At 49.8% G+C, this 14,494-nt stretch overlaps 1 protein-coding gene across 1 annotated transcript in view; it reads right to left on the reverse strand.

Annotated features, from left to right (window-relative positions):
* Positions 1 to 14,494, reverse strand: part of nup155 (nucleoporin 155) — a 279,092-nt gene that overhangs the window by 108,173 nt on the left and 156,425 nt on the right. Inside the window, exons 20-22 of the mRNA XM_038803930.1 lie at positions 2,790 to 2,981; positions 1,292 to 1,430; positions 1,024 to 1,159 (exon numbers count right to left, since the gene is read on the reverse strand). Of these exons, the coding sequence (XP_038659858.1) occupies positions 1,024 to 1,159; positions 1,292 to 1,430; positions 2,790 to 2,981 (467 nt within the window). The remainder of the gene's footprint in view (positions 1 to 1,023; positions 1,160 to 1,291; positions 1,431 to 2,789; positions 2,982 to 14,494) is intronic.

Below are 14,494 nucleotides of genomic sequence, written 5' to 3' on the forward strand. Positions count from 1 at the left end.
GGGTCAGGCAGGGTTTGGGATTCGGGGACAGGGCTGGGGTTGGGATCGGGGGTCGGGCTGGGGTGGGAGGCGGACGGGTGGGGGCTGGGGACAGGCTGGGGTCGGGGTCAGGCTGGGGTCGGGGTCAGGCTGGGGTCGGGGACAGGCTGGGGTCGGGGACAGGCTGGGGTCGGGGACAGGCTGGGGTCGGGGACAGGCTGGGGTCGGGGACAGGCTGGGGTCGGGGACAGGCTGGGGTCGGGGACAGGCTGGGGTCGGGGGACAGGGCTGGGGTCGGGGACAGGCTGGGGTCGGGGACAGGCTGGGGTCGGGGACAGGCTGGGGTCGGGGACAGGCTGGGGTCGGGACAGGCTGGGGGTCGGGGACAGGCTGGGGTCGGGGACAGGCTGGGGTCGGGGACAGGCTGGGGTCGGGGGACAGGCTGGGGTCGGGGACAGGCTGGGGTCGGGGACAGGCTGGGGTCGGGGACAGGCTGGGGTCGGGGACAGGCTGGGGTCGGGGGACAGGCTGGGTCGGGACAGGGGGGTCGGGGACAGGCTGGGGTCGGGGACAGGCTGGGGTCGGGGACAGGCTGGGTCGGGGACAGGCTGGGGTCGGGGACAGGCTGGGGTCGGGGACAGGCTGGGGTCGGGGACAGGCTGGGGTCGGGGACAGGCTGGGGTCGGGGACAGGCTGGGGTCGGGGACAGGCTGGGGTCGGGGACAGGCTGGGGTCGGGGACAGGCTGGGGTCGGGGACAGGCTGGGGTCGGGGACAGGCTGGGGTCGGGGACAGGCTGGGGTCGGGGACAGGCTGGGGTCGGGGACAGGCTGGGGTCGGGGACAGGCTGGGGTCGGGGACAGGCTGGGGTTGGGGACAGGCTGGGGTTGGGGACAGGCTGGGGTTGGGGACAGGCTGGGGTTGGGGACAGGCTGGGGTTGGGGACAGGCTGGGGTTGGAATTGGTCAGGCTGGGTATCCAGATTGAATTCTAACCCATAAATTAAATCCCTTGTCACAGCCGCTGGTCGACCTGGGCTGCTCACCTCTCCTGGAAGGCCTGTTGTCCCACAGGGTCCTCCTCTGGCTCACCGTTCTTGTAATAATGTAGGCCCAAGCCCTGTGGATCCGTCTTATCAGCAGCACTGAGGCTCAACTCAGCCACAGCCTCATAAAAACGCACTGGAGACAAAAAAAAGGGAATAGAACGGTGAACCAACCTCGCCATTAACGTGGTACGTACTCTCGACAAATATCACCCAAACTTAATCTCTGTTTGGCGCCCTCAACCCCTGCAAACCTCCACACTCTCACCTTGTCTGAACTGTGTGCAGACACTGGAAAGGTCGACCTGGTGCCCAATCTCCTGGTACAGACGCAGAGATTCTCGCATAGTCTTCTCCTTCTCGGCCTTGTTCTGAATCTGCCTTGCACACTGTAGCAGCTCATTCGCCTGAAAATAAAACGATCCGCACAGGAGAGTCAACATTCAGGCAGACAGAGACAGGCCGGTCACTTAATGGTCAGGCTGGGTGTGATGGTCAGTTATTGGTCAGGCTGGGTGTGATGGTCAGTTATTGGTCAGGCTGGGTGTGATGGTCAGGCTGGTTGTGATGGTCAGTGATTGGTCAGGCTGGGTGTGATGGTCAGTGATTGGTCAGGCTGGGTGTGATGGTCAGTTATGGGTCAGGCTGGGTGTGATGGTCAGGCTGGGTGTGATGGTCAGTTATTGGTCAGGCTGAGTGTGATGGTCAGTTAATGGTCAGGCTGGGTGTGATGGTCAGGCTGGGTGTGATGGTCAGTGATTGGTCAGGCTGGGTGTGATGGTCAGTTATTGGTCAGGCTGGGTGTGATGGTCAGTTATTGGTCAGGCTGGGTGTGATGGTCAGTTATTGGTCAGGCTGGGTGTGATGGTCAGTTATTGGTCAGGCTGGGTGTGATGGTCAGGCTGGGTGTGATGGTCAGTTATTGGTCAGGCTGGGTGTGATGGTCAGTGATTGGTCAGGCTGGGTGTGATGGTCAGTTATGGGTCAGGCTGGGTGTGATGGTCAGGCTGGGTGTGATGGTCAGTTATTGGTCAGGCTGGGTGTGATGGTCAGTTATTGGTCAGGCTGGGTGTGATGGTCAGGCTGGGTGTGATGGTCAGTTATTGGTCAGGCTGGGTGTGATGGTCAGTGATTGGTCAGGCTGGGTGTGATGGATTCTCGTTTGCTGTTTCTTCAGTTCTGACCCTCAGCATCTGTAATATTCCATCAAGGGCTGGGATGACTTGATGGGCCGAACGGCCTCCTTCTGCACTATAAACTCTGTGATCTTTAAGTTTAAGTCAAAAAGAAGCTTTGTTGGGATGGAGCACAGTCCTTACGATCAGGGGTATGGCTGTTTCAGGATGTTATGGATCATAACATAACATTTGGGGCCTCACGGTAGCATGGTGGTTAGCATCAATGCTTCACAGCTCCAGGGTCCCAGGTTCGATTCCCGGCTGGGTCACTGTCTGTGTGGAGTCTGCACATCCTCCCTGTGTGTGCGTGGGTTTCCTCCGGGTGCTCCGGTTTCCTCCCACAGTCCAAAGATGTGCGGGTTAGGTGGATTGGCCATGCTAAATTGCCCGTAGTGTAAGGTTAATGGGGGGATTGTTGGGTTACGGGTATACGGGTTACGTGGGTTTAAAGTAGGGTGATCATTGTTCGGCACAACATCGAGGGCCGAAGGGCCTGTTCTGTGCTGTACTGTTCTATGTTCTATAAAGCTCCAATACTCACAAGACGCAAGGTAACCAGTGTTTTTACTGAGCTCACGGCCTCCATACCTTGGAGCACACTGCGTCGTCATTGCTGTACAGAAGGGGACACGTGTCTCTCAGATGTTTACTGATGGCATCGACCGAGGCGTTGTCTCCAATGTATCGGTTAATAAGCGAGGTAACGAGTGCACCACACAACTCCTTCCCTCGGATAATCAAGTCTCGGAACGGTGTGGATTTTAACTGTTCCTGGAGCTCCTGCAGAAAAGGCAAAACAGACTCACCAATGGAGCTCAGACTCCACAACGCAATTTATCCATTGAGGGTTTAAAATACTTCAAGTGAAAGGCCTTTGACTGGGTGGAGTGGAATTATTTGCGGGAGGTGTTAGGATGGTTCGGATTTGGACAGGGCTTCATTGATTGAGTGCAGTTGCTGTATCAGGCACCAGTAGCAAGTGTGCGAACGAATTGGCTGATGTCGGGCTATTTTAAGTTGCACCGAGGGACAAGGCAATGGTGTCCGATCTCTCCGCTATTGTTTTCTCTGGTCATAGAGCCAATGTCGATGGCATTAAGAGCATCTGGGAACTGGAATGGGTTGGTCCGGAGGTGAGGGGGGACAGGGTCTCGCTTTACGCCGACGATTTGCTTCTGTATATTTCTGACCTGTTAGGGGGGTGGGGAGATTATGCGGATCTTAGGGGAATATGGCAGATTTTCAGAGTGCAAATTGAATATGGGGAAAGTGAGATGTGCAGGGTACGTGGATTGACCATGAAAATTGCACCTTAATTGGAAAAATTAAAAACAGAATTTACTCACATTTGGATCCAGACGAGGGGGCAGGAGAGGAGACTGGGAAAATTGCCGTTTAGAGTGGTGGGAGGGAGCGAGGAACCTTCCGCTATCTGGGAATCCAGGTGGAACGGGAATGGGAGAGACCATGTAAGTTAAATCTGACCCGTCTAGTAGAGCAAACGAAGGAGGACTTTAGAAGGTGGGACATGCTCCTGCTGTCACTGGCGGGGAGGGTACAGACCGTGAAAATGACGGTCCTCCCCAGATTTTGGTTTGTCTCTCAGTGCCACCCCATCTTTATCCCAAGGGCCTTTTTAAATGAAATTAAATGAAAATCGCTTGTCACAAGTAGGCTTCAATGAAGTTACTGTGAAAAGCCCCTAGTCGCCACATTCCGAAGCCTGTTCGGGGAGGCTGGTACGGGAATTGAACTGGCCTGCCTGGGTCTGCTTTCAAAGCCAGCGATTTAGCCCAGTGCTAAACAGCCCCGTGGCCCAATGGATAAACAAAGTGATTTTGGGCTTTGTGTGGGCGGGTAAAACTCAGCGAGTGACCAAAGTGTTGCTATTATGTAGTCGAGAGGAGGGTGGGCTGGCGCTGCCGAACTTTAGCAGCTATTAATGGGCCCGGTACTCCACAAGCCCGGTGGTAATGGCAACCCTGAGAGTCTGGGGGCAGTGGAGGAAACATGTGAGAATGGAGGGAGCATCGGTCTGGGCCCTGATTTGCAATAACTATCGGTTTGTACCGGGAAGGCTGGATGGGGCGTTTCGGAGATTGCAAAGGCAGGTTTCGACCTTTCCGCTCACAGAGGGATACAGGACAGGGTCGTTTCCAGAATGGGAGTGGGAGAGGGGAAGGTATCGGATATCTACAAAGAGCTTATGGAGTCGGAGGAAACTCAGATAGAGGAGCTAAAGGGCAAATGAGAAAAACAGCTCGGGGGAGAGATAAAAGCGGGTATGTGGGTGGATGCTTCAGCAGTTTTTTTAATAAACATTTTATTGAGGTATTTTTGGTATTGCAACAACAACAAAATAAACAATGTACATGAAACTATAAACATAGTGCAAAAGCCATCTCCCTGCCTTACAGGTCCCACCTTTATTAACCCCCGACTCTAAGTTGCCACCTCTGGGTGAACAGTGACCCTCTCAAGGCGAACTTGATTTTCTCCAGACAGAGAAAGCTAGCCATAGAACATTACAACGCAGTACAGGCCCTTCGGCCCTCGATGCTGCGCCGTCCTGTGAAACCCCTCTAAAGCCCATCTACACTATTCCCTTATCGTCCATATGCCTATCCAATGACCATTTGAATGCGTTTAGTGTTGGCGAGTCCACTACTGTTGCAGGCAGGGCATTCCACACCCTTACTACTCTCTGAGTAAAGAACCTACCTCTGACATCTGTCCTATATCTATCTCCCCTCAATTTAAAGCTATGTCCCCTCGTGCTAGACATCACCATCAAAGGAAAAAGGCTCTCACTGTCAACCCTATCTAATCCTCTGATCATCTTGTATGCCTCAATTAAGTCACCTCTTAACCTTCTTCTCTCTAACGAAAACAGCCTTAAGTCCTTCAGCCTTTCCTCTTATGATCTTCCCTCCATACCAGGCAACATCCTTGTAAATCTCCGCTGTACCCTTTTCAATGCTTCCACATCTTTCCTATAACGAGGCGACCAGAACTGCACGCAATACTCCAAATGCGGCCGCACCAGAGTTTTGTACAACTGCGAAGGAGACCCAAGGAGTTTGAGTGAAGGCAAGCATTCAGCAGAGGGCAGCAGAGCAGAGCTACTGATCAGCTGTTCTGGGGAAATTTGCATACGTGCAGCGCGGTCAGCCTAATTTGAAGGTGGTTTGTGGAGGGGCTGTTGTCAAGTGACAGTTAAACCCGAAACACTTCCTCAGTGTTTCCCACCCTACCTCCTCCTCTAACCAAAAAAAAAACCACGGTTGATGGGAAGCGGGAGCAGGGGCCTGTCGTGAAGGTGAGTGAGTGCCTTTAAATTTGCTTACCTTTCAGCGGGAGCAGGGTTTGAGGGAATATCAGGTAAGCTCTTCCTTTCTTTTTCTTTTTCTTGTTTTTTTTTAAATCTAGAGGTGATGTCAGGGAAGGCAGTACAATGCTCCTTCTGCAGAATGTTTGAGGTGAGGGACGCCGTCAGTGTCCCTGCTGATTTCATCTGTGGGAAGTGCACCCAACTCCAGCTCCTCAAAAAACCGTGTTAGGGACCTGGAGCTTGAGCTGGATGAACTTCGGATCATTCGGGAGGCAGAGGGGGTCATAGATAGGAGCTTCAGGGAAGTAGTTACACCAAAGACTGGAGATAGATGGGTAACTGTAGGAGGGACTGGGAAGAAGCAGTAAGTGCAGGGATCCCCTGTGGTCGTTCCCCTGAGTAACAAGTATACCGTTTTGGATACTTGTGGGGGGGACGACTTACCGGGGTAAGCCATGGGGTACGGGCCTCTGGCACGGAGTCTGTCCCTGTTGCTCAGAAGGGAAGGGGGGAAAGGAGTAGAACATTAGTAACTGGGGACTCAATAGTCAGGGGCACAGATAGGAGATTTTGTGGGAGCGAGAGAGTCTCGCGTTTGGTATGTTGCCTCCCAGGTGCAAGGGTATGTGATGTCTCGGATCGTGTTTTCCGGGTCCTTAAGGGGGAGGGGGAGCAGCCCCAAGTCGTAGTCCACATTGGCACTACGAGTAGGGGCTGGTTTAGCTCTCAAGGCTAAATCGCTGGCTTATAAAGCAGACCAAGCAGGCCAGCAGCACGGTTCGATTCCCGTACCAGCCTCCCCGGACAGGCGCCGGAATGTGGCGACTAGGGGCTTTTCACAGTAACTTCATTGAAGCCTACTCGTGACAATAAGCGATTTTCATTTCACTAACGACATAGGTAGGAAAGGGCACAAGGATGTCAGGCAGGCCTTTAGGGAGCTAGGATGGAAGCTCAGAGCGAGAACAAACAGAGTTGTTATCTCTGGGTTGTTGCCCGTGCCACGTGATAGTGAGATGAGGAATAGGGAGAGAGAGCAATTAAACACGTGGCTACAGGGATGGTGCAGGCGGGAGGGATTCAGATTTCTGGATAACTGGGGCTCTTTCTGGGGAATATGGGACCTCTATAGACAGGATGGTCTACATCTGAACCCGAGGGGCACCAATATCCTGGGGGGGGAGATTTGTTAGTGCTCTTTGGGGGGGGTTTAAACTAATTCAGCAGGGGCATGGGAACCTGGATTGTAGTTTTGGGGTACGGGATATTGAGAGTATAGAGGTCAGGAGCACAGATTTGACTTCGCGGGAGGGTGCCAGTGTTCAGGTAGATGGTTTGAAGTGTGTCTACTTCAATGCCAGGAGTATACGAAATAAGGTAGGGGAACTGGCAGCATGGGTTGGTACCTGGGACTTCGATGTTGTGGCCATTTCAGAGACATGGATAGAGCAGGGACAGGAATGGTTGTTGCAGGTTCCGGGGTTTAGGTGTTTTAGTAAGCTCAGAGAAGGGGGCAAAAGAGGGGGAGGTGTGGCGCTGCTAGTCAAGGACAGTATTACGGTGGCGGAAAGGATGCTAGATGGGGACTCTTCTTCCGAGGTAGTATGGGCTGAGGTTAGAAACAGGAAAGGAGAGGTCACCCTGTTGGGAGTTTTCTATAGGCCACCTAATAGTTCTAGGGATGTAGAGGAAAGGATGGCGAAGATGATTCTGGAAAAGAGCGAAAGTAACAGGGTAGTTGTTATGCGTGAATTTAACTTTCCAAATATTGACTGGAAAAGATATAGTTCGAGTACATTAGATGGGTCGTTCTTTGTACAATGTGTGCAGGAGGGTTTCCTGACACAATATGTTGACAGGTCAACAAGAGGGGCTGGTTTAGCTCACTCGGCTAAATTGCTGGCTTTTAAAGCAGACCAAGCATGCCAGCAGCACGGTTCGATTCCCGTACCAGCCTCCCCGGACAGGCGCCGGAATGTGGCGACTCGGGGCTTTTCACAGTAACTTCATTGAAGCCTACTCGTGACAATAAGCGATTTTCATTTCATTCATTTCATTTTCATTTCATTCAAGAGGCGAGGCCACATTGGATTTGGTTTTGGGTAATGAACCAGGCCAGGTGTTAGATCTGGAGGTAGGTGAGCACTTTGGAAACAGTGACCACAATTCGGTGACCTTTACGTTAGTGATGGAAAGGGATAAGTATACCCCGCAGGGCATGAGTTATAGCTGGGGGAAGGGCAATTATGATGCCATTAGACATGACTTAGGATGTGTAGGTTGGAGAAGTAGGCTGCAAGGGTTGGGCACACTGGATATGTGGAGCTTGTTCAAGGAACAGCTATTGCATGTTCTTGATAAGTACGTACCAGTCAGGCAGGGAGGAAGGGGTCGAGCGAGGGAACCGTGGTTTACCAAAGAAGTGGAATCTCTTGTTAAGAGGAAGAAGGAGGCCTATGTGAAGATGAGGCGTGAAGTTTCAGTTGGGGCGCTTGATAGTTACAAGGAAGCGAGGAAGGATCTAAAGAGAGAGCTAAGACGAGCAAGGAGGGGACATGAGAAGTCTTTGGCAGGTAGGATCAAGGAAAACCCAAAAGCTTTCTATAGGTATGTCAGGAATAAAAGAATGACTAGGGTAAGAGTAGGGCCAGTCAAGGACAGTGGTGGGAAGTTGTGTGTGGAGGCTGAGGAGATAAGCGAGATACTAAATGAATACTTTTCGTCAGTATTCACTCAGGAAAAAGATAATGTTGTGGAGGAGAATGCTGAGACCCAGGCTATTAGAATAGATGGCATTGAGGTGCGTAGGGAAGAAGTGTTGGCAATTCTGGACAAGGTGAAAATAGATAAGTCCCCGGGGCCTGATGGGATTTATCCTAGGATTCTCTGGGACGCCAGGGAAGAGATTTCTGAGCCTTTGGCTTTGATTTTTATGTCATCATTGGCTACAGGAATAGTGCCAGAGGACTGGAGGGTAGCAAATGTGGTCCCTTTGTTCAAGAAGGGGAGTAGAGATAACCCCGGTAACTATAGGCCGGTGAGCCTCACGTCTGTTGTGGGTAAAGTCTTGGAGAGGTTTATAAGATTTATAATCATCTAGATAGGAATAATATGATTAGGGATAGTCAGCATGGTTTTGTGAAGGGTAGGTCATGCCTCACAAACCTTATCGAGTTCTTTGAGAAGGTGACTGAACAGGTAGACGAGGGTAGAGCAGTTGATGTGGTGTATATGGATTTCAGTAAAGCGTTTGATAAGGTTCCCCACGGTCGTCTATTGCAGAAAATACGGAGGCTGGGGATTGAGGATGATTTAGAGATGTGGATCAGAAATTGGCTAGTTGAAAGAAGACAAAGGGTGGTGGTTGATGGCAAATGTTCAGAATGGAGTTCAGTTACGAGTGGCGTACCACAAGGATCTGTTCTGGGGCCGTTGCTGTTTGTCATTTTTATAAATGACCTAGAGGAGGGCACAGAAAGTTGGGTGAGTAAATTTGCAGACGACACTAAAGTCGGTGGATTGTAGACAGTGTGGAAGGATGTTGCAGGTTACAGAGGGACATAGATAAGCTGCAGAGCTGGGCTGAGAGGTGGCAAATGGAGTTTAATGTAGAGAAGTGTGAGGTGATTCACTTTGGAAAGAATAACAGGAATGTGGAATATTTGGCTAATGGTAAAATTCTTAGCAGTGTGGATGAGCAGAGGGATCTCGGTGTCCATGTACATAGATCCCTGAAAGTTGCCACCCAGGTTGATAGGGTTGTGAAGAAGGCCTATGGTGTGTTGGCCTTTATTGGTAGAGGGATTGAGTTCCGGAGCCATGAGGTCATGTTGCAGTTGTACAAAACTCTAGTACGGCCGCATTTGGAGTATTGCGTACAGTTCTGGTCGCCTCATTATAGGAAGGACGTGGAAGCTTTGGAACGGGTGCAGAGGAGATTTCCCAGGATGTTGCCTGGTATGGAGGGAAAATCTTATGAGGAAAGGCTGATGGACTTGAGGTTGTTTTCGTTAGAGAGAAGAGCGTTAAGAGGTGACTTAATAGAGGCATACAAAATGATCAGAGGGTTAGATAGGGTGGACAGTGAGAGCCTTCTCCCGTGGATGGAGGTGGCTAGCACGAGGGGACATAGCCTTAAATTGAGGGGTAATATATATAGGACAGATGTCAGAGGTAGGTTTTTTACGCAAAGAGTGGTGAGGCCGTGGAATACCCTACCTGCAACAGTAGTGAACTCGCCAACATTGAGGGCATTTAAAAGTTTATTGGATAAGCATATGGATGATAATGGCACAGTGTAGGTTAGATGGCCTTTAGTTTTTGACTTCCCATGTCGGTGCAACATCGTGGGCCGAAGGGCCTGTACTGCGCTGTATCGTTCTTTGTTCTTTGCAACATGACTTCATGGCTCCGAAACTCAATTCCTCTACCAATAAAAGCTAACACACCGTACTCCTTCTTAACAACCCTCTCAACCTGGGTGGCAACTTTCAGGGATCTATGGACATGGACACCGAGATCTCTCTGCTCATCCACACTACCAAGAATCTTACCATTAGCCCAGTACTCTGTCTTCCTGTTATTCCTTCCAAAATGAATCACCTCACGCTTTTCTGCATTAAACTCCATTTGCCACCTGTCAGCCCAGCTCTGCAGCTTATCTATGTCCCTCTGTAACTTGTAACATCCTTCTGCACTGTCCACAACTCCACCGACTTTAGTGTCAACTGAAAATTTTCTCACCCATCCTTCTACGCCCACCTCCAGGTCATTTATAAAAATGACAAACAGCAGCGGCCCCAAAGCAGATCCTTGTGGTACACCACTAGTAACTGGACACCAGTCAGAACATTTCCCATCAGCCACCACCCTTTGTCTTCTATCAACTAGCCAATTTCTGATCCAAACTGCTAAATCACCCTGAATCCCATGCCTCTGTATTTTCTGCAATAGCCTACCGTGGGGAACCTTATCAAATGCTTTACTAAAATCCATATACACCACATCAACTACTTTACCCTCATCCACCTGTTTGGTCACCTTGAAGAACTCAATGAGGTTTGTGAGGCACAACCTACCCTTCACAAAACCATGTTGACTATCTCTAATCAAATTATTCCTTTCCAGATGATTATACATCCTATCTCTTATAAACCTTTACAAGACTTTTCCCACAACAGAAGTAAGGCTCACTGGTCTATAGTTACAGGGGTTATCTCTACTCCCCTTCTTGAACAAGGGGACAACATTTGCTATCCTCCAGTCTTCTGGCACTAGTCCTGTAGACAAAGATGACTTAAAGATCAAAGCCAAAGGCTCAGTAATCTTCTCCCTAGCTTCCCAGAGAATCCTAGGATAAATCCCATCCGGCCCAGGGGACTTATCTATTTTCACACTTTCCAGAATTGCTAACACCTATCTCCATGTCCGATAGCCAGGCCTCCGACTTCGGGGGCTTTGAGTCCCTCCAAGCTAATAGTATCCGGCTCCGGTGGACCGGATGAGCCAGTTTTTTTGGGGTAGAGGACAGGTGTGTGGAGTGCGCGGGAGGGTCAGCAAATCATGTCCACATGTTTTGGGCATGTCCGATGTTAGATGTTGATAGGGTTTCGCTGAGGTCATGTCCATGGTACTCAAAACATGGGTGGTGCTGAGTCCAGAGGTGTCGATGTTTGGAGAGGCTGATGTCTTGCCTTTGCCTCCCTCGTAGCCCGGAGACGGATATTGCTAGCATGGAGGGACTCGAAGCCCCCGAAATCAGAGATCTGGGTTAGTGACTGGCTGGGTTTCTCAGTCTCGAGAAAATCAAGTTCGCCGTGAGAGGGTCAATGCCAGGGTTCATCCGGAGGTGGCAGCCGTTTGTTGACTTCTTCGGGGAAAATTAACCGTCAGCCGAGGCAAAAATCCAAAGTGGGGGGGGGGAAAAGTTAGGCTATTTTCAGATAAGGGTAGGAGGGACTTGCTAGGGATGGAGATGATTTATGCACTATGTTTATATTTGGATTTGCAATTTTCTTCTTCTTTTGTTTGTTGTTATTGTTATTATTATAAAATTACAAATATCTTAATAAAACATTAAAAAAAAAATGTTTTTAAAAATAAAATACTTTAAGTGTTTCATACCAAGATAAAGTAGAAACAAGACACACAGGTTTGGCAGCAACAGAGTTAGAAATCACACAGAATTATTTATGATCCCAGTAAACACCAGGTTCAATTCCCGGCTTGGGTCACTGGTGTGCGGAGTCTGCACTTTCTCCCCGTGTCTGCATGGGTTTCCTCCGGGTGCTCCGGTTTCCTACCACAGTCCAAAGATGTGCAGGTTAGGTGGATTGGCCAGGCTAAATTGCCCCTCGTATCCAAAAAGGTTAGGTAGGGTCACTGGGTTATGGGGATAGGGTGGAGGTGTGGGCTCAGATAGGGTTCTTTTTCCAAGGGCCGGTGCAGACTCGATGGGACAAATGGCTTCCTTCTACACTGTAAATTCTATAATTTTATGAAACACAGAGAATATAGAGTGCAAGTGTAAATGCACAAACTATGGTTTCGACGGTGAATATAAAACCATCCGAATAACAGCAGGAATAGGACACCCAACCCCTTGACTCTGCTTCACCATTCATTAACATTATGGTTGCTCTGGTTGTAACCTCAACTGAAGATGACACCAAGTTGGGTGGGAGGGTGAGCTGTGACGAGGATGCAGAGATCCTGAGTGTCTTTAAGACAGAGATAGATAGGTTCTTGATTAATAAGGGGATCGGGGTTATGGGGAGAAGGCAGGAGAATGGGGATTAGAAAATATCAGCCATGATTGAATGGCGGAGCAGACTCGATGGGCTGAGTGGTCTAATTCTGCTCCTATGTCTTATGGTCTTCAGTGTGATTTGGACAAGTTGAGTGAGTGGACAAATGAATGGCAGATGCAGTATAATTTGGAGAAATGCGAGGTTATCCACTCTGGCAGCAAAAACAGGAAGGCAGATTATCTGAATGGCCATAAATTAGGAGGAATGTGCAACGAGACCTGGGTACACCAGTCACTGAAGGTAAGCATGCAGGTGCAGCAGGCGTTAAAGAAGACAAATGGTATGTTGGCCTTCATTGCGAGAGGTTTCGGGTATAGGAGCAGGGATGTGTTGCTGCAATTATACAGGACCTTGGTGAGGCCACACTTGGAGTATTGTGTGCAGCTTTGCTGTCCTTATCTGAGGAAGGATGTTTTTGCTCCAGAGGAAGTGCAACGAAGGTTCACCAGACTGATTCCTGGGATGGCGGGACTGGCGTATGAGGAGAGGTTTAATCGGTTGGGAATATATTCGCTGGAGTTCAGAAGAATGAGGGGGGATAGAACAGCTAAAGGGATGATTATTTAAATGATAGAATATTAAAGCATGCTGCTGTGCAGAGAGACCTGGGTGTGCTCGTGCATGAGTCACAAAAAGTTGGTTTACAGGTGCAACAGGTGATTAAGGCGGCAAATGGGCAGCACGGTAGCATGGTGGTTAGCATAAATGCTTCACAGCCCCAGGGTCCCAGGTTCAGTTCCCGGCTGGGTCACTGTATGTGCGGAGTCTGCACGTCCTCCCCGTGTGTGCGTGGGTTTCCTCCGGGTGCTCCGGTTTCCTCCCACAGTCCAAAGATGTGTGGGTTAGGTGGATTGGCCATGCTAAATTGCCCGTAGTGTCCTAAAAAGTAAGGTTAGGGGGGGGGGGGGTTGTTGGGTTACGGGTATAGGGTGGGTACGTGGGTTTGAGTAGGGTGATCATTGCTCGGCACAACATCGAGGGCCGAAGGGCCTGTTCTGCTGTACTGTTCTATGTTCTAAATGGAGTTTTGTCCTTCATTGCTAGAGGGATGGAGTTTAAGACTAGGGAGGTTATGTTGCAATTGTATAACGTGTTAGTGAGGCCACACCTGGAGTATTGTGTTCAGTTTTGGTCTCCTTACCTGAGAAAGGACGTACTGGCACTGGAGGGTGTGCAGAGGAGATTCACTAGGTTAATCCCAGAGCTGAAGGGGTTGGATTACGAGGAGAGGTTGAGTAGACTGGGACTGTACTCGTTGGAATTTAGAAGGATGCGGGGGGATCTTATAGAAACATTTAAAATTATGAAGAGAATAGATAGGATAGATGTGGGCAGGTTGTTTCCACTGGTGGGTGAAAGCAGAACTAGGGGGCACAGCCTCAAAATAAGGGGAAGTAGATTTAGGACTGAGTTTAGGAGGAACTTCTTCACCCAAAGGGTTGTGAATCTATGGAATTCCTTGCCCAGTGAAGGAGTTGAGGCTCCATCATTAAATGTTTTTAAGATAAAGATAGATAGTTTTTTGAAGAATAAAGGGATTAAGGGTTACGGTGTTCGGGCCGGAAAGTGGGGCTGAGTCCACAAAAGATCAGCCATGATCTCATTGAATGGCGGAGCAGGCTCGAGGGGCCAGATGGCCTACTCCTGCTCCTAGTTCTTATATCATAGAGACTTATTGTTTTGGTTGTCACATATACCGAGGTACAGTGAAAAGTATTTTTCTGCGGCCAAGGGAACGTACACAGGACTGGACAGGGTAGATGCAGGAAGGATGTTCCCGATGGTGGGTGTGTCCAGAACCAGGGGTCAGTCAGAGGATACGGGGAGACCAGAAATTAGAAGAGATTTCTCCAGCCAGAGAGTGGTCGGCCTGTGGAATTACCCTGCATAAAGCCATGCTGGAGTATAAAAGTTGGAACATCTTGGCACAAGTGTACAGGCGATTGGTGAGACCTCACCTGGTGTTGTGTCCACTTTTGGCCTCCCATGGAAAGATATTTTGGCACTGCAAGTAGTTTACTGAGCTTATTCTTGGGATAAAGGGGTTGATTTATGAGGAAAGCTTGTTCATGTTGGAACTTAAAGAATGAGCAGTCAACTTATTGAAACATGCAAAAATCTGAGGCAGTTTAAATGTAGATCCTGAGACAATG

This window comes from Scyliorhinus canicula, chromosome 8, assembly GCF_902713615.1.
Source record: "Scyliorhinus canicula chromosome 8, sScyCan1.1, whole genome shotgun sequence".
Taxonomy (NCBI): domain Eukaryota; kingdom Metazoa; phylum Chordata; class Chondrichthyes; order Carcharhiniformes; family Scyliorhinidae; genus Scyliorhinus; species Scyliorhinus canicula.